Source organism: Exophiala aquamarina, assembly GCF_000709125.1.
Source record: "Exophiala aquamarina CBS 119918 chromosome Unknown aczIA-supercont1.14, whole genome shotgun sequence".
Classification (NCBI taxonomy): domain Eukaryota; kingdom Fungi; phylum Ascomycota; class Eurotiomycetes; order Chaetothyriales; family Herpotrichiellaceae; genus Exophiala; species Exophiala aquamarina.
In genome coordinates, this window is record NW_013550574.1 from 490,154 (window position 1) to 518,058 (window position 27,905).

Sequence of the window (27,905 nt, forward strand, 5' to 3'; positions counted from 1 at the left end):
TCGGCACAGAGTACAATAATATAGACTTCAGCCTATCCGATGTCACTCCTACATGCCACCAGCCCACGGTTCCTCGTTTTCCTCTCCAGGATACGAAATCGCCAATCTCGCCGAAATAATCCTCAGAAGAAAATAAACGGTCCTTCTACATATGACTGAGAGAAATCCGCCCACACGCCACAACGTCCCTGAATCCCTAACCTGCCATGACCCTTTGATACCTCAACGTAACTCAGGTCACCTCCGGTACAACGAGTTGAGATAGCTTCAGGCCCTCCGTGCAATCTCATTTGCTTCCAATTTCACGATGTCGACACATTCGACGCTGATCAAACCCCCGAAATCTCTTCCTCACCACTCCCCTATCGAGAATGTCCTTTCCCTCCTGCCCCTCGTCGATATAGGGCCAGACATCTACACCAATGCGAGACCGCTATGGCATCCTCCTGGCGCGAGAGGGATTTACGGGGGTGCAGCCATCGCTCAGTGTCTCAGCGCAGCCCAAGCCACCATTCCCAAAGACTTTACGGTCCATAGCATGCACTGTTACTTTGTACTGGCCGGAAACTCCGAGATTCCCATATTATACCACGTGGAGAGAGTCCGCGATGGGAAGAGCTTCATCACACGAACGGTACAAGCCCGTCAGAGAGGGAAATGCATCTTCACCACCACTTTGTCCTTCATGAAGGAGGACTCCGGCGGCAAGCAGACGGTGCAGCATGCGTCCAAGATGCCGGCCGACATCCCGGAGCCGCCCGCGCTGGACCCCAATCAAGATTTCTGGTCATTCAAAGCTAGCGGTAGTATTGACGATCGGCCTTTTGAAAGCGTTCGCGTCCCCGGCACACGACACACAGAGCCTTCGGAGCGGAAGCTTCGCCAGTGGCTACGGGCCCGTGGCCGCATCAGCGACTGTCCACCCGAGGTACGCGAGCAGGAAATCACTGATGGCGAACGAGCCAACAAACCAGGCGACAATCACCAAGCCCACCTGTCTGCACTAGCATACATGTCCGACAGCTACTTTATCGGCACGGTCGCCCGCGTTCACAACCTCATCCGGTTCGCCAGCCGGAAGAACATTGAGAACACGCTGCGTAACTTCAAGGGGCCCGAGGAAGAACGGGCGCAGATGGAACGATACCTAGAGAATATCGCACGTGATGAGGAAGAGGAAAACAAGGAATTTGGACGGCCACCCGAGAGTGACGGCCGACGCATCGGCATGATGGTCAGTCTTGACCATACAATTTACTTCCACAATCCACGCGCCTTCCGAGCTGATGAATGGATGTTGACCGAGATGGAGAGTCCCTGGGCAGGTGACGGCAGAGGCGTCGTGCTTCAACGCATTTGGACTAAAGGCGGTACCCTGATTGCCACGTGTGTGCAGGAAGGCTGTGTGAGGTTGCAGCAGCAAAAGGAGAGTAAGATATAGACGGAATTCAAAAGAGAGAAAGAGCAAATCCCGTCTCAGGGGAAATGGGAGTGGTAGGTTTATTTGACTTGTGCCTGGGCCGGCAGAGGATGCGTATCTGTGATGCTTTATGCTGTAAGTTCTGTACGTACGGCACGTGCAGGAGGGAGCGCGAATTGTTTAACCTTGATACTATATTTACATACTGGTTTAGAGTTGAATAGACTTTCCCCCACATAATAGAACTTGCCCCCGTTATACTTTTAGGCGTTGGTTGAAGGGTCCCTATCGCTTTCGTCAATTCTTCTCCTCAGTGAATCTCTCTGTAGCATCAAGTTCTTCCTTGTACTGTCGAAACCACAAGGAGAGAAATTGTTTGATTCTCTCTCCCCTCGTGGCCATACCACCGCCTGTTACGATGAAATAGAGTCCATTCGGGGACCAAATTAATGAACTCGTTTAGCTTTTCACAGGTACCGAGTACCTTGTGTATAGCCAATTCCCTTGACTAGGAGCCACTCTCCGAGGACTGCAATGCGGGGCTGGCGTTGATCCTGGCGCCAATGCACACCTTTTCGTGTAAGGCAAGGATCGATGACAACTCCTACATCTAGTGGTGGCCCATCAGAAGGGATCAGCACCACGGGCGAAGCTTTGTACAAGACTGCGAACTTGCTGCACTCCCAAGACTCTCCTGGCCCAGTGGGTACCTTGCTGGCGGATAGCAGTCCAAAAGCTGCCGGAACCGGGAAGAGAGCTTTAAGACCTTCCTGTACGCAAAATACAATTCACAAAGCACCAGTATTCCCGGATAACATGTTGGATGATCCAGAATCTCAGAACCAGCACAATACGTTCACCACGATGGACGGAGTGCTACCATCAACAACCTCCCTCCGCTCCGCTGTCCTGCCAGGCTAACCCGTCCTTGCTAGGACATGCGCATTTAGCAAGCGGTCTGTACCCTTTCCAATCACCATTCGAATAGGCACACACACATGGCGCGGTCTCCAGCCCCGATTCGAAATCGTGATTCGAGCAGACGACCTTCCTCCAGGCTATGGGAATCTACAGCATCGCCAGCGGCTTATCTTTGATCGCACTGACGATTTTCTGGCAGGTTTCCTCCTGGTGCCGGGCATCACCAGTCACCGCGGTTACAATACTGAGGTGTCTTGGAGTTTCGCTCCTGGTCAGAGCCGTGGTCACCCTGACAGATGGGATTGCTTTGTCACGGCTCGTGAAAAGCGGGTGTCTGTCCACTAAGGACGAGGAGCTAATGTCTGGTACAACCAAGGGCCATGTTATCATGTCGTTGCCAATCTTTGGTCTTGCTTTGGGGTATCTTTTGACCTGAAAGGAGGATTGGGCCGATCAGAAAACCTGGAAGAATGGTCTTCGGTAAGTATTGTTCTGGAACATTATGCGTTGTTCCTTCGTTTCTACTCCTCTCTATGGATCAACACTCAGGTAATCCAAAAGTCCCCTCAATTTCACCAACGGTGCTGTTTTTTCCAATAATATACACACTATCCAGATGTCGGCAACCGGCTAATGCCCTTCACAACCAACTAGTTCACTTCACCCGCACGCGCAGTAGTACTGGTCTGGAATCTCGAACTCAGTTCCAGAACTCTGTGAATCCCAGCGAGATTGAGCGGTTTATTCTCCTCCTTGGCCAAACAGTGCGCCGTGCGGAGCGCGTTCTTGATCTCCCGGCCGTTCATGATGTAGTCTCTTCCCAGCGTGGCCCAGATTTCGTCGTCCTTGCCAGATAGGCTGCTGTCGCGCATCATTTTTTCCGCAAGATTGCGCCACACGTTCGCTCGTCGCTCCGCCGTCAAGGGCGGGTACTCCACGGTGACGTGGATGCGGCTCAGAAACGCCGGGTCGAAGTCCTCGGCACGGTTGGTCGTCAGAAACAGGATGCCTTGGTAGTACTCCATGAGGCGAAGGAAGACCGAGACAAAGGCGTTTTCTCGAGGTTTTCGGTCGAGCGCTTGCTCAGGAACACGTCCGCCTCGTCCAGGAGCAAGATAGCGTTCCACTCTTTCGCGATGCGGAAGGCAGCCTTAAGCGCGGCCTCCATCTCGTTGACGGTCGTGCCCAGCTCGCCGCTAGTGACTGTGTAGATGGGTCTGTGCGACTGCTCAGCGACCGACTCGGCCGTGAGCGTCTTGCCTAGGCCGGCGGGTCCCCTGGAGGAGGAGCACCAGGCCGAGACCCTTACCGGCGATGATATCGTCGAATTCCTCGGCGTCGAGACGCGAATGCTTCCGGTGCGATTCCACAAGCGCCTTGATAATCGACTCGGTGTTGGCATCCATCTCGAGCCGCCGATAAGCCTGGTTGTTCCACTTGATCTCTTCTAGCGCATCGACTCGGAACTCGGCCCACGTTTTGTCCGTGAGCGCAAAACCTTTCACGCGTCCCGGGCACAACAGCGCCTGTTCCGGCTCAAGCTCTTTGGCCGTGTGCTCCTCGACCACCGGCACACCCTTCTTATTGCTCGCCTCGGGCTCATCCTCATCCTTTTTCTTGGATGCGAAAGTACACCCTTGTTTGCCGCAGAAACGTGGCGTCAGCTCGCACTCCTCAAAGTCCATGCCAAGGTCGCTTTCGAGGTTCGGTGCAGATGACGGGTTCTGTCGAGTATACTGCGCGTAGTCAATCATGACTCGTCCAGTGATGTGGGTCTGTACCGTCGTCTGGTCAATGAGATCCTGAATCCACGCCACCCCTCTGTAGTCCATGTGAGCGCGCTGCACCACCCGCGCATACTTGCGGCCTCGTTCTATGAGCGTCTTTTGAAGGTTACCACTCTTGTGATACTGAATTGGATAAATCACGAGATCCGTTATAGGGTATGGGGCGGCCGTCATAGGCAGATTAATGGCAATGCTTCGTCGGGTGTTGCCGAATTCTCGCCCATTGAACTGGAAGATCAAGAACCTCAGTTCCAAGACCTTGCTCTTGCCGTTGTAGTTACAACTGGTAACTTTTATGCACTGGGCTGGCATCTGGGACATGTTGACCACAGCCAGGGTACCAGGCGGGAACAGTGTCCAGGTGATATCCGACGTGATCATCTTCTGAGACTCATGTTTGCTGTATTCGGATTGGATGCGTTCAAGGTCCGGATTGTTCTCGATGAATTCCAGGATCACATCCAGCTCATGTTTGGTAGAGCTCTTAGTCGCCTTCTCGCGGTGGGTTTTGATCTGTTCTTTCTGCCAAAAGAGTTGAGCGTACGGTTGCATGATGATTATGGGGTCAGCTTCGAGATTCATGCCCTCAAAGTCTTTGAAGGTATCCTTGAACGCCTGAGGAGATTTGGAGATTTAATCTCGAGATTGGAAGTGATGGGCAGACCGATTTCATTCAGCCTTCGCCTGAGCACCGCGGCATAGTCGCTGAAACGATCTTTGGCTCCGCTCTTGGGCTTTCGGAAACGACGCGTCCGTGTGACGATAGATTGTCCGGTCTGCGTTTCCATCTCCGTCACATCCATAATTTGCATAATAGTTTGGGTATCTTCGTCATCTTCGTCATCATCTCCTTCATCTAAATCGCCAGTATCAGGACTGGTGTCAGCGGATGCTGGCGCGCTCGTACCAGCATTGTCGGTAGACTGAGCTACAACATCTGCGGCCTCGATTGTTTTGTCGTTCTCTGAATCCTCTGAGGTAGTAGGCGTTTTGCCTGCGGCAGACACCTCGCTGGCTTCACGGCCTACCGACTCCCAAGCCTTATCATATTCGATTAAAGATATGTTGAAGCAATACACTGATGCTTGAGGATCTGCATTTGAAGGGGTCTGTCATGAATCATCGCAGCTTTGGGGGAGACTGAAGTTCGGATTCGACATTTTATTGGGGACACACTGACCATCGACCTAAAGAAAAGTAGGCATCCCGTCTTCTGGTGTGCTGAACGTAGACATGAGGCTGATTACAGGCTGAATTGGTGCTACGGTCATGACCTTTAAGAGAATAAACATATACTCCAATCGGATGTGCCTAGCCTGAGCTCATTTCAAGCTCGGATGTCCAAACAAGCAACTCGGGCACGCCATCAGTATCAAGCGAACCGCTTTTGAAATGTCCGAGATCTGGGTCGACATGTTAGGTCTCGTGGCAACATTAGTTCACACTAGTTCCGCATGTATTGCGAGTCCCTGTGCGGCTGAGCTTCAGAATGAGGCTGAAAGGCTCCTACAGCCAATCAGCATGTATTGTATATATTCCAATCCTTCGAAGAGGCGACTACACATCGCTGCGAATCAGGCAAACTATAGCATCGAAAGCCGTGGCCACCAATACCGAGCTCTGAAAACTACAGGCGCCGGTGTAACCGAAATGCCAAAAACCATGGCAGCCCTGTTAGTAAGAAAGGCAGCTTTCAGGCGCACCTTTTTATCCATAGCGGGAGTCCGAGCATATTTGATATCGCAGTGCATTTTCTGCTTTGAGACGTTGACTAGGATGTGTCGATGATTAGGCACAGCAAATTTTGATGTGCATTGCGAATCTTCTCTGATTGGATTCGTTGTATAACAAGTATGCGAGGTTGCAGAAGACCACTGGAGTAGCATAAAGCCCTGAATTTCATATACAGCTCGTTTGGTTATCTTGAGAACTTAGCTGTCCCCTTGATATTCGATAAAAAAAACATCCCGTACCACGACTGAGCTGCCCAGCTCCCAGGCCATGGCAAACCCGAGTCCCAATGGTGCCTCGACCTCGTGAGTGATCCCAGAATAATGCGTCAGAATACACCAGGCTTACATGTTCAGGTCTACTGCTGTAGAATCGAATTGTGGCAGCTCGAGGCGAAATTGCCGCAGGGTGGCCCCAGAGTTTCCAGTGTTACTTCCTGAGGGAGCCAGAGAAAGGCTCGGCGTGAATCTTCAAATAAAACTAGAAGATGTTCTTGCTTACGCGGAGAGACACAAGAAGCTCGAATTAGGGTTTCGCGCCGCCTACGAGCTTCGCGATCTGCCTAAATATGATGATGTGTCTATGTACGGTGCTGGGAAGAATCTAGAGAAGTCGCTTGTTCGGATTGAAGCCCGCCGTCTGATCGCAGCTGTCAATGCGAAGGAGCCTCTTCTGTTCGATAGTTCAGGAATTCTCGAGAATGCTACTAAGGAAGGCTTTCAAAGCGTGGCCAATATCTCGGATCAACTTGGTTGTAATATCTCTATCACTGTACATGACAATTCTTTGATCAAGGAGCCTGAGGTTTCATACCAACGCCGAGCTCTTCGACCGTTTGAACAACACACAAGACGTGTGAACTGATTATCAGGCGATGACCGTACTGGGCCCGAAAATCTGAGACACCGGCTGCCCGAGAAACTTGCGGAAAACAATCGAGAACTCTACTTTCTCGTTGTTAACTATGTCACCGCTGTAATAATGCGGTATCTCGCCGCATGCGCTGCATCTGAGCAATGGCTCATCATCACTCTCAGCGTGCTGGCCAAGCAGTCAATGAAGCTCGAAGTTCTCGAGAAAGACCCGCCAGCATATGCTAAAATGAGCCAGGAGGCAGAAGAAGATCTCAATGATGAGCAGGAACAACATAGGTATTTGAGCATACTGGAGAAGCCATCGTCTCTTATCTCGGACACCGACAAATTCCTCGAAATGGATCAGATTTATCACTTTGAAGAATGGTACATACGCGACACAATAAACTGGCTATTCTTGTACATGCTCTCCGCGATTGGCGGAAGCTCCCCAACCACCGACGGCGGCTCATGCTTCGAAATGAGCACCCGGGTCTACAGAACCGGCATGAGCAGTTCACCTCTGGTCATCTCCTCTGATTGGGATGGCGAATATTCAGCCTCGTCTGACGCTCAGAGAATCAGATATTGCAGGTCTGCTCTAGACATCTTGTTACTAAACACTCGTGAAATTGCTAAGCACAAGAGCCACACAAGCAGGCTCGTCCAAATTCAATGGGATTTTGAGGGCTCGAGAGATCCGGAATACCGCCCCGTAGAGCTACAGCACCAAGCTTGTACCCAACGCCAATTTTCCATCTCTTCGATGGACGATGCCCTCAGTATGATAATGCCATTGGCTCTCTGCAACGCGCATGCAGCCATTGAGGCATTCTGCATGATTACTACGACGAATATTTCGTGCGTATCGACGGGCAAGCCGCGATCTCGCGAGTATATCGACGAGCACTTCTTGGCCAAATTCTCATTCACAACCTCGGCTTACAACAAAGCCCAACAGAAAATTGGAACATCGCCGGGATACAAGAGTCTCCAAAAGGCCAACTCGCGGGAGGAGCGTCTCGTTCCTAGCTGCAGCCTCGAGTCTACCAATGAGCGTGACTGTGACTGGCCTACCTTCAAAAAGCAAATGGACACCACATCAGAGTGGAAGCTGGACGAAACGTGCGTTATCGTCGAATGCGGTCCCTATGTTTGGACCATCATGGGAATTGCTCTCTTCATCGTGATCGGCGGATTGGCGGTACCATTCAGCAGCCATGTGCGCCTAGAGGGAGTCGATCCGTTCAACATTACCACGTTTGTCTGGCTGCTTGTGGCATTTTTCGTCCTTATCGCGAAGAGCCGGTACGTCCCCAACTGGGCATGGCACGACTTTCTCCATCGACGCATCATCTGCCGGACTGTCACCGAACTAGCTAATGTCACAGCCATGGACCCTCAGCTGGTCATACACAAGCTGCTCGTCAGCGAGAACTCTTCAGTCTTGGGCACTCGTGGCCCACACAATAGCATGTTCAAGCTGCAGCGACCGAACGGCTTCTCCATCGATGTGCCTGTGAAAACACCAACTCTGTATACCAATGGCTTCGTGCTGTTCCGCTGCCTGGGAAAGGTCGACCAACATATTGTTTGCCTCGATGCTCGCCCTATCGATCTGACCAGTACATCCCTCCTCGTCGCTGAGCACCGCCCCACACAAAAGTCCTTTGGGTGCAGACTGCCCGCCCCGAGCCAGCCCGTCCCCAGCAACGGTATGAAATTGTACATGGATGTGCTGAAGCTGACTGAGCGCGAGTATGAAGGCGACCGTATCTTGGGGCTTTTCCTGGCTGGTGCTGAGTTCGGGTAATAGGTAGTCGAACCCAAACACCACTCGCGCGACATGTGGGAAAAAGAAATAGGCAGACATTGTTTGAGAGTATGATAGTACTTTGCTTTATTCTCCTCCCCACGTATTCTCCAAATAATCTCTCAAGTGTGAGCCCCAGGTCCTCGCCGCATGGAGTTTTCACATTTCCCAAGAAGGAGCACTCGCAAGGCTGACGAGGAAAAGGGGCGATATGTCCGAGATGCCCTGTTGATTATGGCGGTACGAGTTATCACTTGCGTAGAACAACCCCTCTCATGCCGAACAACCTGCGTAGAAATTTAAGAGCTGTGTCAGCTTAACAGTGAGCGCGAACCAGGCTAAGGACTGGGTAGGCAGTTTGCTGGAAGTGTGTATGCACGGTGTTGGCTGATCCAATCAATTATTTAGGCGCCAAACTTGAGGGGCACTTGGCCGCCTCGGCCCCCCTCTCGCTCATTTCGAAGCCCCGGGCCGGTCCAGACCGCATCAGCAGCCCCCTGCATGCACGCCCTAGCCCAATGATTAAATGCTACGAATGTGCACAAGGCATCAATCTGCGCATTTAACTCGGCACTTCTTTCAATTTCGGCTGGATGGCTCATTGAAAGGCCAAGCGCCGTTCAGAAATGCTCATAACACCACTAGCTGTTCTACCCCTGTCTGCCAAGTGGGGAAGAAATCCATCGAGTTCCCTCCCTTTCGGCTGTAGGGTGGTGCGACTGTGCTCACCTGGTCGCGCGACTCATCGCCCTGATTCCTCCTTGAATACCAGAAGCTATTAAAGGTCTGTCACACCAGAAACAACTTCAAGTGGGCATATACGGCAATTGCATCGTCCTGGGTAGTTCAGATTCACCCTTCCTGGTAGAAAGCCCTCACAGGAAATGTCTTGCATTTTACTTCACGTTTCAAGGTGAAAGGGTTTCTCATGGTAAGTATGTAGCCTTGACGATTGGCAATAACACCCCTCTAGTTATCTCTAGCCGAAGGCTGGTTCCTGTTTAGCCCCTTCGATACTCTTCAGGTAAGTGGGACGGTGTTTTGTATAGAACTCGACATCGATCTTGTCTCCCAGGCTGGCCTTGCCCTGGTCGAGGCCTCCCGCCTTTACGCAAGTCATTTCTGGCATAACCTCCAATTCGGTATACAGGCTAGATCCGCAATTCGAGCAGAAAAAGTGTTTGTTGATCTTTCCCGAGTCACCCACACCGTCCCAGGATGAAGGAGACCCTATCGGCACGGCAAGCGTCAGACTTGCAAGAGATTATAACTGCGACGCATGAACACTTTACCTTTGGTGACTTTAAATGAGGTTCGAGGCACTACGGCGTTTGAGGTGAATGCTCCCCCCGTCCACTTCGTTACCATTAGGATTAGTTCGAAGCAGAGAACCCAGAGAGAATGTACACACCTTCTGACAGTCAATGCAGTGACATAACGCCGTCACTTTCGGTTCTCCCTCATATTCATAGTTGATATTACCGCACATACAGCTTCCTGTAGTGACCATCGTGCCTGCGGTTATGGCCGTAAGTCCTATGTGGTTTGTGATTGCCTCCACTCGAGCTTTTGCGGATGTCATTCACGCAACGGTGATAAAATACGAGTGGAAATGGAGAAGAGGTGGGGATATCACAGCTCTTTTATCCCGAAAATCAACTCTGGCTTCCAGTAGATGATGGGGTAAAAGCATCAACACTCCAATATCAAGGAATTTGAGTTGGCCTGTTGATCCATTCACCCGTCTTGGTTATTCAATCACAGGGGGAACCGGCAAAAGAGGGACGTTTCAACCCCTCATTTAGGTGGAGTAAACACCCTCAACTTGTAGCAGACAAACTGTTCCGAAGAACCCGCACCGAGCCCGCCTCTCTATGTTTGCATGAAGATCGTATAAACCAACATCTTGCATCCACTTTCGCCTCGTTTTTCGTGCTGGGACTTTGATTAGTGCCTCTTCAACGGCACTGTAAGCACACCTTAAGCCCTAAGGAACATCAAGCCTAATATCGTTACAAGAGTACTCCGTACCTGTGAGGAGAAGGGCATTTAGCGGAACCGCAAGGCCTCGGTCAACCTTGGCAAAAGTTCACGAAGCTGGAAGGTTACCATCCCGGACAAAGGCATAGACAATGCGGCTAGTCGTAGTCATGATAGTAATCCCGGCAGACTGCAACCAAGCTCGATACTGAGGATATTTGTCGACTCAGCCGCCGAGTTGAAGCTTACCATCAAGCATACAAGGGGATACATGCCACATGGCCCCTGGCTAGTCGCATCAAAAGAAAATCCGCAACATCGGGCCGATCGAAGTCTGTGTAAGATGACACAACAATGTTGAAATTTTTGGAGACAAATAGAAGAATCAAGAGGAAATAAAAACCCGTGACGGGCCCCATGACGCAGCCTATCATAATCCGAGACCCCTGAGCTACCTCATCTCCTAGCCCCTCGATGTAATCAGCAGTTCCAAGATCAGTTCCTGGTCTCTGCGATACATAAAGACATACAGGTACCGACAAGGTGGTAGCTGGCAAGGCCAAAACCGCCTTGCACAAGAGCTATGAAGGGTGATACAGTCGCTCAGAGAACCACCTGGGTTCTTCAACATGCCCAAATCTATAGGAGAAGATCATGCCTGCGTATTGGCAGGCTCAATCTTTGCTCCTGCTTCTTCTTGTCGAGCTCCCTCAGCGATATTGTTCCATTCGCAAGTAACCAAGAATATCTCTCCGCAGTGCCACAAACGTTATAAACTGGGGCTTGTCTGGCTTCGTGTTGTTCAATGCTGCAGTTTGTATGATGATAGCACCCCGGCACCCACGCTATCTATGTACTTGACCTAGACAAAATTGAAGCTGTTAAGTATGGCCTTGAAATGACGCAGGCTGTCCTTATCCTTGATCATCACTTCGGCCTGGTCAAACCAAACCGTCTGGCACTTTCTCGCCATTTGCAGAATTCCCATCCGTGTTCAATTGCAATTCGTTCCTCTCTCGCTCCTCCTGTTCAGCGGCCTCCTTCACTTTGAGGTCTTTCAACTGTTGACAAAATTTACTGTTGGCTCTGATAGTATTACCGAACCGGATGAAGGCAAATGGAATTGCCACCATGCTTAGGCTAAGGAAAGCAAGTAAGCTGCAGGCCCAAGCAATCCCAAGGGTCTCGAACATGCGGGATGAAGCCAGCGGTAAAACAACACCGAAGACACTTCGACATGTACTCGCGATGGATTGAGCACTTGCTGCAAACGTCTCATAAGCGTCGGTCAGATAGTTGAGCAAAGCCAGGAATATCAGCAAGAAGCCAAGTCCCCACAGGACTCCAGAGCTAACAGGAGCCAACCAGTGCACGTTTTGTTTAGCACTCCAGCCAATCCAAAATAGTGAAATGACGAACATTGGCCCTCCGATGCAGGCAAGCGGTAACCTATTATACTCCTCTTGCTTGGTCCAGGGAGAATTTTGTTTCCGTGCCCTTCTCAACACTGAGTTCCACCATATATAAACAGGTGCTGCGCAGATCGCCCCAAGTCCAATTGGAAGAAAAGCCAAACCAGCGACCCCGGGAGACCATTTGTAGACTGAATCCGGTCCTTGAAAAATCTTGGGATAAGCTTGAAAGTACAGATAAAATATTCCATACGCAAGGGCACAGTAAGCGGAGACACACATGACAATAACTTCTTGAAATAACATGCGCCAAGGTCGTGTCATAACAACAGTCAAGATGTGGTGAAGACTGCGCTGCTCAAGCTCAGACTTGGAGAAGATTTCGCGATCACCAGTCTCTTCCCGAAGTTTTTGGGCTTTGCGTCTAAGCAAGACTGGTCCGTATGTCTCTGGCATCACAAGGATCAAGGGAATGCTAGCAGTCGCAAGCAAGGTGCCAAATCCAAACACCCAGCGCCAACTCTTCGCTGCGATGAATCCTGAAATAGGAGGTGCAATGACGGGACCGCCGGTTGTTGCAATCATGAACCATGTCATTGCGGACCCTCTCGTTTGCGGATCACTGTAGATATCGGCATAAAGACCTCCAACAGTTCCGATTGGGCCTGATGCTCCCAAACCTGACAGAAATCGAAAGATGAGCAGGGCCGGCCAATTGGGTGCAACAGCACAAGCCAAAGTCGATATTGTAGCTAGGAGGAAGAATCCTAGCATGACATACTTCCTCCCATGGTATTCTGAAAGTGGTGCTGCAAGCGTAGGTCCGATGGTGTATCCGGCGATGAAACAGGATATAGGTAGAGGAAATTGTATTTGACTTGTAACGTTGAAGTACTCTGTGATGGCTTGAATTGCACCGCTTGGTAATGATGACTCCAGTGTACTGTTGATAACCATCACGATGCCAGCAAAAGTAATATAGCTCTTCTTCCCGGTCGACCAGTTGTACGGATTGCTAGGATCTGTTGAGCCGAATGTCACTATCTTTCTCGAATCTCTGCTGACATTCTGCACTTGTATATTCTGGGCAAGGGCCGCAGAGTTTTCCGGAGTAAGGATCTCGTGAGGGAGAGAGGCTGCTTCACTCGACGTTAGGGTTGGGTCATAGCCTAGAAATAGTCAGCTCTTAACTCATATGGCTTTCAAAGTCTTGAAATACCCAAGGCCGACTGATCAAGCCTTTGGTTGACCTGACTGTCCTGAGTTTGGTTTTTATCTGGGTGGCTACAACTCATCCTCAAGACGTGAGGAGCGGAGGGCACTCTTGTGCGCTCTGTACCGTCAGTGATGATGCGGATGGGCGGAAGAGCGAACAAAATGTGCCTCCAAAGGCCCTACATAGTATTCAGCATGATGTACCTTGATGCATGTAGCTAGAAATGAGAACGGTCAACGAGAGCTACAGGTCAGTAGTTGGCTACCCTCCAAATCTAGACACACCTACTGATCCGCTCGGGTTTGGCTGTTCAGATCTGGGATTGAACAGCAGATCCGGCGGAAGACAGCGCCCAGCCCGGCAGCTTCAGAAAGGTATGATTGGCAAAAGCCCATGTTCACGATGCATGCTCAAACGCTGCGGTTGTCGGTTATGACGGCAAAGTTGAAATGGAGGAAAAAACAACAAGGAGGCGGCGGGAAAGTGCGAAATACGTCGTGCATTCAATTGGGAAGGAGCGAAACAGTCAACTCTATTTGGACCTCGGTTATGCCAGGGCCTTGTGGGGGGAAGCAGCATGCCAGCAACCCCAATTATGAGGTCGTCGAAGAATGGCACAAATAGCTGACTGAGCGGGGAGGTGTGTTCCTGGCAGGGTAGACGCCGATCAGGATTGGTGAGTCTCAGCATCGACTCCTCAGAGTACTGCTTCATGCAGAGAGATGTGACGGAGCTTCTTTGCCCTTGTCCAGGGGTTGCAGCCTCGGAGCTTCGACTGTTCCAAGATGTGCCCATCAAGTGAACATTCCAAATATTGGAACAGAAGTATCATACTCCAAAGCTTAGATACGGAGGCCGCAGCCTTCTCAAAGGAACCCTTACCCAACACGTAGTCTACATGTACCATGATCGAGCAAGAGACAGGCGATTTCGATCGAATGAATTTCCACGTGCTGACCGACCTACGAGGCCATCTGCAACAGATCTTTTCGGGGGGATACTCAATTGGAGTAAACTAACAAGTTCGGCGAGATGAGGCTAAATCCCGGGTGCCTCCTGTCATCCGGACTCCGTGCTCTTATCCGGGCGATTGGATGTGGAGATCATGTACAGCCATCTTCAGGGGTGCAACACGAGAGAAATGAACACTCGGGGTAGAATGCACTAGAAATCCCACAAAGAGAAAAGCCTGAGCACTTCGTAAAGAAGATTGGTTTTGGCGTACGCGCCGGAAGTCAGAATAACGCCATCATTGCAACATGCACATGTCGAAGGTGTTGCTCAAGTGAGCGAGTGCCGCTCTAAAAAGATCAAGCCTGTCGAAAGTCTGGCGACCCGAAAGTGGCTTGAACTCAAAACTATTTGTACCACCAGCGAACGTCATCCATTGAGGCTGATAAAGGACCTGATCTGATTATGATCAACCCGTAACTTTAAGAACAAAGATATCAATATGCAGCTCGAAGTTGGGCGGCCTGGTTGGCTTCAGAAATAGGCCTCGGGTGAAGAAACAACGTTGGATACGAGTACTTGGACATGGAAGTGCGAGCACGTTCTTCTTGTTACACTAACTTCAGTTACAGCTTGACACCTGAGATGTTCGGTGCCAAGATCCACATCCGCGAATGCAAGCCCCTATTCAAAAACCAAAGCCGAATATTATTAAGGAACCTTCACAGTCCCAGCCATCCTTTGGTCAACATTCCACGGCAATACTCACAACACTCGCGACGGATAAAAAACGTCGAAGCTTCTGTATCCGCATCTCCCCCTTGTTTAACCTGCACTCCAAAGGTGCTAACGTATTCACTGGCCTGATGTAGGCGAGAGCCATGTTTTGCTCTCAGAACTATGTATTTCATCCTTGCTCTGGGTCTAGCCTTATTTGTGCGGGCATCTACTGGGCTCAATAATGCATCGTGGCTATGGGGTCCATACCGACCAAACCTCTACCTTGGTATACGGCCTCAAATTCCGGAATCTCTATCAATGGGTATAATGTGGTCCAATGCGGATGACTTACCAACGATCGACAAGAGTAGGTCACTGAAAGTACCCCCTTTACTGCTACAAGGTCGCTGACCAGTAATCCTTGTCCAGCTCTTCGTCATACATGTGAGGAAAGTGACGGCATAATGAATTTTGGCTGGAAATTCTACGATGCCCGCACCGGCGGTAGTCAAGTAATAAATGATACTGGGAATCGTGTTGACATGGCCACTGATTTCCTTAAATCAGTGGACCAGGGATCCCAAGAATGGCAGCTCAGAGTTCAGGCTGTTCCAAGGTCAGGTTCAGAAGAGCGCCAGAGTACGATGCTGGTGTTCTATCTTGGTTCCGAAAGCCCAGAGTCAAAGGTTACTTGCAAGCGACATCACAGCCACAGGGTCTCGCACAGTGATATATCCTGCCAGGGAACGACGCCTACTATCGGTGCGTTCTCAGTTGATATTGGAGTCTCTGGAGCTAGAAGCGATCTTTTACAGCATCTAGTCATCAACAGCATGAATATCCCCGTGACAAAGATGTGGCAGGCTAAAGCCTTTTTCTTGGACGAACTCAAAACCCGCGGTCTGGGTGACGGGTTTATCCCGAATAATCCTGGGGAGGGCAATCTGCATTTTGTGCAGCTGATTTTTGAGGACTCGAATGAGATTGAAGTTTCCTTCAACTCTGGCAAAGAGCATCTAACCATGACTTCAACGCCACTGACCAAACGCCTGGAAGGGATCTCGGCCGGCTTCCAGAAGCAACATCGTTTGACCTACAAACCACAGCCTCCCTTTAAGGGCGCACAGTTCGTTGGATTTTCACAATATTTGCTTTCCAACTTAATGGCTGGAATTGGCTACTTATATGGAACAGACAAGGTCAGCCTCAATTCAACTTCAGAGTTCACAGATACGCAAGACGATTTCTGGATGTATGCCTCCCTTGGCGAGGAACAGAAGCTAGTCCAGGAACGAAGGCCGCGTCAACTTCTAACGTCTACCCCATCGAGACCACATCTTCCTCGTGGATACCTCTTCGATGAGGGTTTTCACCAGGAAATCATTCTTGAGTGGGATATGGAACTAGCCATGACCATGTTAGCCAGCTGGTTCGACTTGATGGATGATGATGGGTGGATAGCTCGTGAACAGATTTTAGGCCCCGAGGCACGAAGCAAGGTACTGCCATTGCTACAAGTTCAATTCCCACACTTTGCGAACCCCCCAACCCTGTTTACCGCTATCGAGAAAATAACTGAGATGCTCCAAATGGAAGCTTCTTCCCCGGAGAACTCCAAACAGTATCTCGCAGATCCCACTGAGGGAAAGCTTTGGCTGAAAGCGATATATCCAAAGCTGAAGAGACACTATGAATGGTTCCATACGACGCAAGCGGGGAACATGACCCACTATCGACATCGCAGCCGGTCTTTCCTAGGATATCGCTGGAGAGGTCGCACATCTCAGCACATCCAGACGAGTGGTCTTGGTGACTACCCACGGGCGCACCCTTCACATCTCGAAGAGCTGCATGTAGACGCATTGTCTTGGGTGGGATCAATGTCAGCTACACTGCGGAAGATTTCAGCCTTTCTCGGTGAAAGACAAGACGAGAAGACTTTTGCAAAGCACGAAGCCAGTATACAAGGAAGCCTTGATGGGCTCCACTGGTCTGCTGCGTCACAGGCGTATTGTGACACGACCATCGATGGAAAACATCAAATAGTCCACGTCTGCCACAAGGGTTATCTTTCGCTGTTCCCATTCCTGCTCGGCCATCTCAATGCTACACATCCACACCTAGAAGCAGTATTGGATTTAATGCGAAATCCAGGTGAGATCTGGACCCCTTACGGACTTCGCAGTCTAAGTCGCAGCGACAAGTACTACAGCAAAGGAGAGAATTACTGCAGAGGCTCGATCTGGGTCAACTTTAATTACATGGTCTTGAAGCGATTGCTGTCCCTTTCTGCTAAGCCTAGCCCACTTCAACAGAAGATGCGCAAATTGTACAGCGAACTTCGTACGAACATCGTCGACACTGTTTACGCGTCCTGGGTGCAGACTAGTACTGTATGGGAACAATACAATCCTGAGACAGGAAAAGGTCAAGGTACAAACGACTTCACGGGGTGGACAGCATTGGTCGCGAAGATAATGGCCATGCCAGAACTGGAGCCGAGTGTCTCATCGCACAGAAACGCAAATCCAAACAAGCTAAAGCTGAAAGAGGGGCTGAGAACCAACTTCTCCAGCAACATGCTCATTCTTTTCACTATTGCAATCCTTGTGATTTGGCTTGCCTACCGGAAGAGACTGGGGTTGATTGTGTCAAGGCTGAGAAGACCTTAGCTCATTTACTAGTGGCATTCACCGCCACACATACAACATTAGCTCTTCGTTGTCTGCAGTGCGTCTACCGGGCGTGGTGAAGATATTCTAGCTGCGATGTTCCGGCCAGGATGGATCGAGCCATGGATACTATCAAGGAGGCGGTCCGCTTCACTGAATTTGAAACGTGCTTCTTCATAGACACTAAAGTCCGGATCGGTCTCGGTCCTCAGCAAACCATTTCCTTCGAGGTGTCTGAGACGCGAATGTGCTGTGGTGTGCAAGCTTTGGTCATCTAACAAATAGTCTTTCGAACTGATTCCTATCAGTCCCGTGAACTTTGTCAATTGAAGCCAGTGCTGTTCTTCGAGAGCGCTAACCTCTCCGGGCAACACACGGTTGCCAAAGCTGGACCTTTTTGACACAACGAGAGGCGTAGGCCCGGACCACGGCCAACCGAACAAAGACATGCCCATTCCTGTGCGGGCTTCGATATGAACCGTGGCTTCGAAGAAGTCCCCGTTGTGCCGCACCAAACCGGCAGTCCTTAAATCCCTGGGGATGCCATTCGCTTGCGCATAATTTTCATCAACCCTCCAAATGGCCAAATCGCCGTCCTCGGCATCCTCGTCACTGGCCCATGACTCGCCTATGATTTTCATCCGAATGTCCCTTGCTATAGTAGTGGATCGACTCATCGGGGCCTCAACCCCGACTTGGACCGGCGCTGTTGGTGAGATGATGGATGGAGTGATACTGATGGACTTGGTGACTTGGCACTGTTGCACTGTAAGTTAATTGATCGCAGCCACCGAAGAGCTGTGTTAGGTATTGGTAGCGATGCTATTTAGGCCACGCCATGCTCTGAGGGCGATCCAAACAGTCCCTCGGTCGCTCGGGCCCTTAATACCAAGGACCCGGAACCCACCGTTGTGATGATCTCGTGTCAAAATTTACCTCATCTTCTCCAAACTCGTTCCTGACCCTCGGTATCAAATGATAATCGCACGAACAAACTTTTTTCATTAATTGGGCAACCTTCGTTGTGATGGATGAACTACTAGGTTCCATAGAGGTTCAATCAGTGCGCCAAGGTTCAAATAATCCCACGGAGCGGCGGAGGTTCAAAACTGTGGCAGCCGGTTCCTAATGGTATGCGGCTGGTACGAAGTATTGACGACATAAAGTCGTATTCGGATTTTGATCGACCTATGGTTTTTTGAAACGCAAAACGCCGACCTACGCTCATGTAGGCCCACCGAGCCACATATCCAAATATCCTAACTGCAACAGGCCATCTCATCTCGGTTTTTCTTTGACCCAATCCTTCAAGATGGAGGGACATTGCCAATGCGGACAAATCCGGTTCACGACCCCCTTGCCGGCGCCTTTGGCACTCTATATCTGCCACTGCACTGAATGTCGGCATCAGTCCTCGTCCACATACGGAATGACGGCCATCTTCCCATACTTTGAAATCAAACCACCGTATGAGGGCGCCATCGCCGTTTACAGCCGACCGAACAGCAATGGACACACGGATGGGTTCTTCTGCACCAAATGCGGATCTCGCCTAATCCATGTCGACGTGTCGCCCGACGGCAAGCCGAAAACGAAGTTGAGCGTTAAGTCGGGCTGTTTGGATGGCATTACTAAGGAAATGATGAGAAAGGCAGTCCATTGCTGGACCAAGTCGGCCGTCATGGACATTCCCATGAGCGCAGAGGCGTTCGAGGAAGAGCCTCCTGGTGGTAGCTTCGAGTCGGATTGAATAGACGCGTGACAAATTACACTATCGCGGTGGCATGCCCAGGGTATGTCACAGTCGAAGTTAACTGTTTGAACATGAATTGCACCCAGCGTCCACTCGCCGCAGCATTGCAATTGAGTGGTGCGCAGGGGGCCAGATCATGTTTGCGGTTTTGGCGCATGGAATAATCGTGGTGGCTCGGTCGGCTGCTTCTCAACAATAGTCCCTTCATTGACTTTCCTTGCTTCCACCTCTTCATTTCGTTCGTTCTCCGCAGCATCATATTCTTGTTGATGCTTATCTTTACCGCCACAACACCAACAGCACATCAAAACCCACCATTCGATTAATTGCATGACTCTCTTTCTGGACAACTTCAAATTTGTGGGTTTCGGTTGATAGTGCTGATCTTGTACAAATTTTGATTCCAATTAAACGGTTGAGGTTGGCAGCCTTCCCGGGTCAAGGCTGACGCACGCGAACGAGGTCAGTGAAATCAACGTGCACCGAAATTGCTAAGGATTCGTGAAGCCGGTCTGAGGATCTTTCTTTCAATATAATCTTTGATGAATAGACTTATTCTTCAAGAAGGGACTTGCTCAACGCGCATATATCCGTCCAAAATCGATGCCTGATCTGTCAGGGGTTGTGGCTGAGCATCGCATCTGAAACGCGAGGCCACTCAATCCCCTACAAGGCAGACAACGAATCCACACACTCCGTACACTCTTTCTAGATGACATCTCTAAGGAGGCAGTGTGCGAGCTTGAGACTTTAAATCGATATCTTCTCCAGGCGAAATAACGTGAGGATGGGAACAGTGCAGCCTCATTGGTGGGGATGCATCCGATGCCTCGGCGAGGAGATCTGGTCTTTGGCGAACCACGTCAACGTCCGACCACGAACCTCAAGAACACGGGCCCGGGTAAGCCAGCCAGGGCCTCGCAATCATCATGAGAGTAAATTTATGCAGGCAACTATTTAGTACTGTTAAGGGAGAGACTGATGGTAATGATCTCGCAGATGAGTTGCGAGAATGAGTTGGTGGCTGTAGGGATACACAGCTCAAACCTTTATTCTCGTATTCGATTTATGCCAATAATAAGTTTACAAAATCACATAGAAAGATGAAACATGGAAAGTACGGATTGAGAGAACCATTGGACCGTCCTTGGAGTCAGCCTTGCTTGACTGGGAATTCATATCTTGGCAATGTCTGGGGGCCACGCGGGCTCAGCAAAGGAGATTCGTCACGAGAAGGCTGATAGAGCAAGTGGGTGCTCCAAGGACAAGGCCGGATGTCAAACATTAAACATTAATTCCTAGGTATGTATGTATGCGTACTGAAGTGATGTCTCTAATATCTACGTTGAATGGCAAGATCATGGCGCTAACAAAGCACAAACCCCCTCATACATAGATGTAGCACAAAGGCCCACCAGTTGTGCTCATGACATCTTGATTTGCAACCGTGGGAGCAAGAGTCTTGAGGAAAATGGGGTCCGTCAATTTACCAGGAGGGCTGTTGACTGGGTCTAGAGTCGAGGTACCACCGGTAAAGGCGTTGAGACGGTTCTTTGGGTCTTGATTTTGCCATATCCACCAGGTACGATCGATCTGGGCGTGATGCAGGAAGAACGTCGGTTCACCAGGTGAAGCGAAGAGATCACCACCTGGATCACCACCAGTGGTGAAGTGTCCGGCAGTGTGAACTCCATAGAAACCAGTCGGGAAATCACCCTGCATGCGATTTTGGAAGGACCCGATATCCTTGTAGTTGGTGATCAAGTCAAATGAGTCGGAATCCTTCGTCCACCGCGAAGACACCCAGGATGAGATGTCGCGACGAAGGCATCTAGGATTGTATGCGAGTGGGTCAGGGCTGGAATAGTCAATAACTCCAGGCACAGCGAGTGTTGGAGCCACTGGGCCGAGGTTGACGACGTAGTCCTTGAAAGGCCCCGTGTTGACGCAGCCACCTCCTGAGCCAGGAGGGATGCAATTCAGTCCGGTAGGCAGAGCGTTGGTGCAGTTGTGTTCCTGGAACTGCCCATTACCGGACATACTGAAGTCACTTCCATCAAAGAGCGGTGAATTCAGAGGATCTGAGGCGTACTTTCCCCAGTTCCAGTAGGGTTGGTACCCGTCATAGCCACATTCATTTCTCAGGGCTTGCTCGAAGGCCCAAGTAAAATATCGGTGCCATGCGAGAAAGTTCGCGGTCCCATGGATAGACAACGTTTGGTTGATATGGACAGCGACAAAGTCGTCATATCGTGTCTTTGCACCAGCGGCAAATGCTGGATCTTTTGAAGGCTTGGACATCAAGCAGAGTTCAGCATCAATGTAAGCCTTTCGCTCCTTCTTGGAAAGGGTCGACCATTCTCGTCGGACTGCCGTGTTGAAGAGGTTGCAACTTCCTGCTGGTGGGTTCGTTATTTGGTAGAAGGCAAGATTGACCAGTGCTTTGGTTGCCAATAAATCAGTTTGAAGTGTTGATTCTGGGCAATAAAAGTTGCCCGATAACGAGGCCAGGTCCTCCCGTTCAACAAGCCCAATGTCCGATTTCTCCGGGGGGGCCGGGGCTGCACTGACGGTGCCAACGGCCAACACGATCGGGAAAATGTGTCGAAGCTGCATGGTGGCGGGTAGGATTGGGATGAGGTCAAAAGGCTTGGATTGAAGAATGGGAGTTGTTAATGAATGGACGTCAAGACTCTCAGATGAGACTCAACAGTAGATAAGGTGTGGCACGAAGGTCGGACCCCTTGAAGGAGGAAAAGTTCTCGATTGACTGGGATGGAGGTGGTTTAAGTACGATCCTCGAACCTTGATCGTGGTTAGACATTAGGATGGCCACGAGGCACCTAGTTCGCCACGAGGATTATGATAGGGATAGGCAAAGGTTAAAACTGTCTAGGATACGTCCAAACATATGCCGTATCATTTCGAAATTGGAACCGACCTCTGGGGTTGGATAGATCATCAAACTATGCGCCGACTATTGATCTCGCCATAGCCTGGTGCTTTACCTGTGGACTGACCGTCATAGAGTCAAATTTGGGCTAGCATTGCAGTGGAAGGATTACGATTGGCAGATATCGAGTGAATGGAGTGTGAAAGATATCCATTGCTACACTAAGGTCAGACCTCGACGAGGTATATGGAGCATGGCCACTGGGATAAATCCGTCGATCATTTCGCTTCTGGAAGTAGGGCAGCTTCTCAGCATTTCGGCAGTTGGTATTAAAGGAATCAATCAAGTCCGCGTTCCGTTATCCATCCAGATGGCGGGAGTCGCACTGTTTTGCCCATCACACTTCAAGGGGCAGAAGGCCATCAGCTTCAACACCTTTCCCCAGGTCACAGCGAAGGCCAGCCATACCGAAATTAAGAATCTATGACTTGGCAAGCGAAGTTGCGACTCGGAACATTGTCTAGGCATGGAGGATAGATCATGCAACAGCAAAAGGAGCTTCTCACCAGTGTACGAGTACGGACTACGCGGAACTGGAACATGAATAAAGAAAAGGTGGAGACGATTCCCGGAATCCATGACCATATGGCAAGGCATGAAAACCTGCCCTTGACATGGGGTTGAATGAGGTTACTGGGATCAACAATGCTAGACCCTTATGCAGTATAGCGCTAGCATCCACCTTTCTGCGCCTGTGGTTGCGTCGCAACTTTTTGGTTCCCACTTTCGGTCACGTCCTTGTGAGTGCTCTCATCCCCGTCCCTTGAATTGCTTAGATCTTTCCTTTCTCTATCTGGGTTACTCTGTGGAAAGCGTGGATCTCGACAGTGGACCGCTGAAAACACCTTGCACTGTTCAATCGACTTGCCTCAGCTACGCAATTTCCTTCGGAAAGTCGCCAGTCTGCCCACGCTGAAGACGGTTGGTAACTAACCTGAAGAGCGGGATCCCCTCCCTACTCGTAATGAGGCCATCGAGCGGGGGTCACTCAGGGACCGTAGGCGAAGTGGATCGCTCGTGTAGATGGTCAAAGTATGTTATTCCCTAGCCCCAGGGCATTGCATGGGTTGGAGCACAACTTAATAATAGGGACTACTCGAGCGCTCCGTACGTCCCTCTCTGAGTGGTCAAAACCATCCTCCTGGTTCCATCGACATGCATGCACCACTTATGGCTGGTTGAGCCTCCATAGGCACTACAGTTTTGAGATCCTAATTTTCGATCTTCGACACCCTCAATCAAACTCTACTGTTTCGTCCAAATGGAGAGAAGCATTGTGTAGGGAGGGGATGGTGACAAGAGAACGGAGTGGCGGATGAGAGCAGACTGTTCTTGTTCATCGTGGGATTGCACTCCGAGCTACTTGTTAGAGGGTACATGCATATTACCGACCCAAGCCTCTAAGAAAGTACTAAGGACCCAGGTGGCGACCGCGGAAGCCAGCCGTGCAGCGAGACCAAGATCAGATGCAACATTCCTAGTCCAAAGCGTTGAAGAAAGCATGTGTGGGAGCCAACACTTTGCCCTACTAGCTTGAAACCAGGTCTGTCTTCCCCTTGTGGCTCGTTGATCATCGAGAGGTGGCGTCCACCGTACTACATCCCTAGTTCCTAGTTGTGACCGGCGGCATATTCTATATCTAAAGAGCCTATGATCTCCTAACCAGTGTTGGAGCACTGGTGTTGCTCGAATGTTGGTTTGGTGGTAACGTTCTTTTTCACCTTCGTAAAGGTGCGCTTGGTCAAACTACAACTATGGTGATCACAGGTCTTCTGTCTTTGTCCGAGAGACAGGCCGCATCGGCTTCTCCTGAATACAAGGATGAATCATATGCAGGCAACTTACTCGCTATTCACGGAACGTTCTGCGGGGTGGCACTCCTGTCGGTGATTTTACGTCTCTATGTCAGGGTATTCATGCTCAAGAGTGTTGGAATCGATGACTATCTTATGGTTGCAGCCGCGGTCAGTACCATCCTTCTCTTCCACTCCTACCATCTCCATCCTGTAGAGGAAAGCCAGCCTCGCCGTCAAGCATTGGAAAAAAGCTGACATGTCTCAAACCTCAGGTTCTTTCCATCGCTGTTGTTGTCTGCTTCTGTGGAGAGAATGCAGCGGGCGGTCTTGGGAGGCACCCTGCCCTTGTTTCTCCGGAAGACTTCTCAAACTTTATGCACTGGCGGTATTTTCACTCATTGATCATCATGGTTGGAATCAGTTTGGTCAAGATATCCATCGCTTGCTTTCTCCGCAGATTTGTGCCCAACAAGAATTATCAGCGCTTCCTGCTTGGGTCGATCGTCTTCCTAGTTGCATTCACTTTATCCTGCGCCGGAACTTTGATATTCAACTGCGGGCTGAAGCCCTCCGCAAACTGGAATTTCGCATTGCGCGCCACTGGGGAAGCCAAATGTTTTAGCGACACGACTTTCACCAACATTGGAATCTTCAACAGCAGCGTCAACATTGCGACCGATGTGCTCTTCGCTGTGCTTCCGATTCCTATCATTTGGCGCCTCCAAACGAACCTGCGCACTAGGCTTACCCTGATCTTCATTCTGAGCTTGGGACTCTTCGCCTGCGTTTCAAGTATCGTCAAAACAGTGATTCAGGCTGGGGTACTCTCCGACCCAGACTGGACTTATCGCGATTCCTTCTTCATGTGGAACAACATCGAGTTCAATATTGGCATTTTGGCCGCTACTCTACCAACTTTGCGACCCCTATTCGCGAAGATCCTTGGTGTCACTCAGAAATTCACCTCTGGTGGTAGCCGAAGTCGTCCTACGCACTACGGTGGTGGTTACGATGCAGATGGTCTTGCATACCATAAGCACGCCAGTACGAACCCAACATCGAGGGCGACCCGATCCAAAGACTACTATCAATTCGGCTCTCGACATTCTACTGAATTGGCCGACCTGCAAAGGGGGGCGAGTACACACGCATTTAGCCGCGATCCAAACAAAACGCCCGGCGTGACGAGCACAGTGACGGTCGGAGACAATGACAGTGATAAGATCATGTTGAACGAGCCCGATTTTCATGCAGTTGGGGATGACAAGCACTGGGAATCGCCAGCATCACCACCCAGAGGAGGAATTACGAAGACCACGACAGTAAATATCTCCACATATAATTGATGGCCCGTCACGGGAATGTTCCACGAATCGCCAGCAGTATGGCAGGGTACTATGTACAGTATTTCTGGATCGAGATGAACATTGACAATGTTGCAAAGCATCTCAAATGCTACGAATTCTGGGCACCTGGAACAGCGCGAGGAGTCTAGGTGTTCGGGAAGAGACGTTCGACCAGCGCAGGGGAGAAGGGATCGACTTCCTGTACCATACAAGTCGATCTTTGTACATACTGTATGTTGCGACAACTGATAGAAAATCGCAAAATTGATACGTACCTCAACACTCCCTTGGTTCCTAACCGTCACTGGCTTGCAATTGTGTAGCCTCATGCCTTGGAAGTTTAGCAGGACCTTCTGCGCCCGGCTCTTTACAGCCCTCTGCACACCGTTTAATATCGGAACTGATTTTTGGAATGTTGGGTTGGCAAAACTCAATAATCCACCACAGCCCTCGTGTTCAGCACAAGGTCCGTCGGCCGTTCCACAGGCTTCACAATCCTGGAGCCGGGTGACATATTCTAGAATCTCAAATTTAGGCTCTAGATGACGGGGTTGCGGATGGAAAAGACCCCTTAATTTCTATCTCTATGTGCTCCATCCGTTGTTCTGTTTAATTCCTGCGCACAGTTGTAGGGAGTACCTGGTTGGAGATGTCAGCCGCCCCAAGCTACGAGTCTCCGCGGGTCTGTGTTGACTGTTCACTGTAGAGCACCGCACTGCAAAGGTTTACTGCTCATTCAGGCCTTGGATTCTTGTCACGAGAATCCCGTGGCCGCGGATTGCGTGCCGTTCGCCCGTTGCAGAAGTTGCTTCTGTACGTAGACCTTCTTGCAAACCTTCTCCTCTAGCGGCAGCCAGGGCCGCCGTTCCCCGTCAGTAATCTGTCGGTGGATCATCAATGGCATTTTCCACCCTAGATCCATAGCAAATAATCGTCGGATCCCACTCCAGGGCCCCGGGGCTAAGACTCGCCATCCTACGGCTGCCCTGAGGTTTTCCACTCATTAAGTTGTGCAACTTTTTGCGAGCTGCCAAGGGCCTGGAAAGTTACATATTTAATAGGCCCGCTCTGCTAAGCATCCCCCTGAGGTACCTGTATCGAAACCACTGGCCTGCTATACGAGACAAGCCCTCCGTACCTATGTACCTCGGAGCCTAGTGTCAGGAGATGTGGTCTCACTGAGTAGTAGTTGAGTAAGCCCAGCGTCCCACGACGATCAATTAGGCTCGAGGCTTGGCCGGACGAGTGATACCTGGAATGGTAAATGGATGTTGCAACTTTAGCGAGGATGGTCCATGCAGGAACTGGATTTTGGATGCCTCTTTAACCGAAAGTGCCATCGTTGTTTAGGCAGGGTTCGCTTAAATGCCCGACAAAGGGTTGAGCCTAGCAAAGATAAAGAGAGCCTACGCAGCCGACTCTCCACTGTCCGATGAGCCTCTTACCTTGAAGACAATCTTCTTCGGGAAAAAGCTTGAACCAGAACCGAAGGGCGTCAATTTGGTGTACAATAGTACATTCTGGAGGGATTTGGTACGATTAGTGCCTTCACAACTATGCATCCCGTGCCGGTTACGGAGTACTGCTTTGTCAATTCCCTTACCTCCCTGCTCCCGGACCCAAGGACAATACAGAGTACCATGAGTCCTCCACAGGACATGTTTCTGCCAGGTACATGTGCAGATCCACACCCTTGAGATCCATTTCTCCACTGTAATCTAGTCGTTCTCGTACTGTACAGAGGATGCTAGGCGACGTTCTGTTGCATCATGCTGGTTGTCCTAATCATTCTACGAGTAGTAGTGATTAGTGGGAGAACTCCGGCTTGAACCCTCATTTTCCTTCGACCGTAGGATCGCCATTTGTACCTTTGGGCGTGAATGATCATCCTCGGACACGCAACCAACATAACCGTAAATGTGGCTTGCCTATCCATCCTGGAGACTTGTCGTCGAGCCGACAGATAATCCATCAGGATTCGTGAAACTTGATTGATCTTATCCATCGAACTATTACCCCAACAGTGTTGCGATTCTTCATCTCACGAGCACCTGAACACACTGTGATCTGCCGATGGGTGTCGGTCCGAGCCTGCCGGATCTCGATCATTGAATACATCAAACTCGCCATGAGCTTGGGTGTTTTGAACCTAGCATTCAGGTTAGCTCTGAAACTCGGTGGACCGCCGGCCAGGGGCCTCGAGAGATTTTCTTTGTACTGTAAGTGCAACTGTTTCTGGGCTAACGTTACACCGCCATGCCCTTAATTAATCTGATCTTTTCATGATTCAATCTTGTGGATGACACGAAGGCTATGTCTTGCACGGAGATTTATCCCAATTCCTGAGTGGTTTGCTGTATGTACTCCGCACTCCGACCAGGGTCCTGCTCTCGCATGAGTCTGGGACTAGTCGGACTATGTACTCGTATGCGTACTGTTCGCAGTGTGCCTGCATCTCCCCAGCTTACTGTGGGTTCAGCGTATCATTGGCATCAGTCGGTGGGAATCGGTGGGAATCGGTGGGACTTCGTGTCGCGCTCAGGGGGTACATCGCTTGATTCAACCCGTCCCCTGAGTCGC

General features: G+C 50.4%; 11 protein-coding genes across 11 annotated transcripts; 5 read left to right on the forward strand and 6 right to left on the reverse strand.

Annotated features, from left to right (window-relative positions):
• Positions 1-307: 307 nt before the first annotated feature.
• On the forward strand, positions 308-1,441 carry A1O9_10712 (palmitoyl-CoA hydrolase; the record flags this gene model as incomplete). Its single annotated transcript, XM_013400400.1, has 1 exon — positions 308-1,441. The coding sequence occupies one exon, from the start codon at positions 308-310 to the stop codon at positions 1,439-1,441; it is 1,134 nt and encodes a 377-aa protein (XP_013255854.1).
• Positions 1,442-2,991: 1,550 nt separating this feature from the next.
• Positions 2,992-3,366, reverse strand: A1O9_10713 (uncharacterized protein; the record flags this gene model as incomplete). Its single annotated transcript, XM_013400401.1, has 1 exon — positions 2,992-3,366. The coding sequence occupies one exon, from the start codon at positions 3,364-3,366 to the stop codon at positions 2,992-2,994; it is 375 nt and encodes a 124-aa protein (XP_013255855.1).
• A 204-nt stretch (positions 3,367-3,570) lies between these two features.
• On the reverse strand, positions 3,571-4,680 carry A1O9_10714 (uncharacterized protein; the record flags this gene model as incomplete). The annotated part of the gene is made up of 1 exon (XM_013400402.1): positions 3,571-4,680. One exon carries the CDS (start codon positions 4,678-4,680, stop codon positions 3,571-3,573), a length of 1,110 nt encoding a protein of 369 aa, XP_013255856.1.
• Positions 4,681-6,840: 2,160 nt separating this feature from the next.
• Positions 6,841-8,526, forward strand: A1O9_10715 (uncharacterized protein; the record flags this gene model as incomplete). The annotated part of the gene is made up of 1 exon (XM_013400403.1): positions 6,841-8,526. The coding sequence occupies one exon, from the start codon at positions 6,841-6,843 to the stop codon at positions 8,524-8,526; it is 1,686 nt and encodes a 561-aa protein (XP_013255857.1).
• A 979-nt stretch (positions 8,527-9,505) lies between these two features.
• On the reverse strand, positions 9,506-10,033 carry A1O9_10716 (uncharacterized protein; the record flags this gene model as incomplete). The annotated part of the gene is made up of 3 exons (XM_013400404.1): positions 9,938-10,033; positions 9,804-9,882; positions 9,506-9,756 (listed from the first exon to the last, which is right to left on the reverse strand). The coding sequence occupies exons 1-3, from the start codon at positions 10,013-10,015 to the stop codon at positions 9,506-9,508; spliced, it is 408 nt and encodes a 135-aa protein (XP_013255858.1). The 5' UTR covers positions 10,016-10,033.
• Positions 10,034-11,447: 1,414 nt separating this feature from the next.
• A1O9_10717 (uncharacterized protein) lies at positions 11,448-13,213 on the reverse strand (the record flags this gene model as incomplete). Its single annotated transcript, XM_013400405.1, has 2 exons — positions 11,448-13,087; positions 13,138-13,213. The coding sequence occupies 2 exons, from the start codon at positions 13,211-13,213 to the stop codon at positions 11,448-11,450; spliced, it is 1,716 nt and encodes a 571-aa protein (XP_013255859.1).
• Positions 13,214-14,985: 1,772 nt separating this feature from the next.
• A1O9_10718 (uncharacterized protein) lies at positions 14,986-17,477 on the forward strand (the record flags this gene model as incomplete). Its single annotated transcript, XM_013400406.1, has 2 exons — positions 14,986-15,172; positions 15,235-17,477. The coding sequence occupies 2 exons, from the start codon at positions 14,986-14,988 to the stop codon at positions 17,475-17,477; spliced, it is 2,430 nt and encodes an 809-aa protein (XP_013255860.1).
• A 38-nt stretch (positions 17,478-17,515) lies between these two features.
• A1O9_10719 (uncharacterized protein) lies at positions 17,516-18,527 on the reverse strand (the record flags this gene model as incomplete). Its single annotated transcript, XM_013400407.1, has 2 exons — positions 17,516-18,235; positions 18,414-18,527. The coding sequence occupies 2 exons, from the start codon at positions 18,525-18,527 to the stop codon at positions 17,516-17,518; spliced, it is 834 nt and encodes a 277-aa protein (XP_013255861.1).
• A 262-nt stretch (positions 18,528-18,789) lies between these two features.
• Positions 18,790-19,227, forward strand: A1O9_10720 (uncharacterized protein; the record flags this gene model as incomplete). Its single annotated transcript, XM_013400408.1, has 1 exon — positions 18,790-19,227. The coding sequence occupies one exon, from the start codon at positions 18,790-18,792 to the stop codon at positions 19,225-19,227; it is 438 nt and encodes a 145-aa protein (XP_013255862.1).
• Positions 19,228-20,616: 1,389 nt separating this feature from the next.
• On the reverse strand, positions 20,617-21,846 carry A1O9_10721 (tyrosinase; the record flags this gene model as incomplete). The annotated part of the gene is made up of 1 exon (XM_013400409.1): positions 20,617-21,846. The coding sequence occupies one exon, from the start codon at positions 21,844-21,846 to the stop codon at positions 20,617-20,619; it is 1,230 nt and encodes a 409-aa protein (XP_013255863.1).
• A 2,091-nt stretch (positions 21,847-23,937) lies between these two features.
• On the forward strand, positions 23,938-25,325 carry A1O9_10722 (uncharacterized protein; the record flags this gene model as incomplete). Its single annotated transcript, XM_013400410.1, has 2 exons — positions 23,938-24,147; positions 24,252-25,325. 2 exons carry the CDS (start codon positions 23,938-23,940, stop codon positions 25,323-25,325), a joined length of 1,284 nt encoding a protein of 427 aa, XP_013255864.1.
• Positions 25,326-27,905: the final 2,580 nt, after the last annotated feature.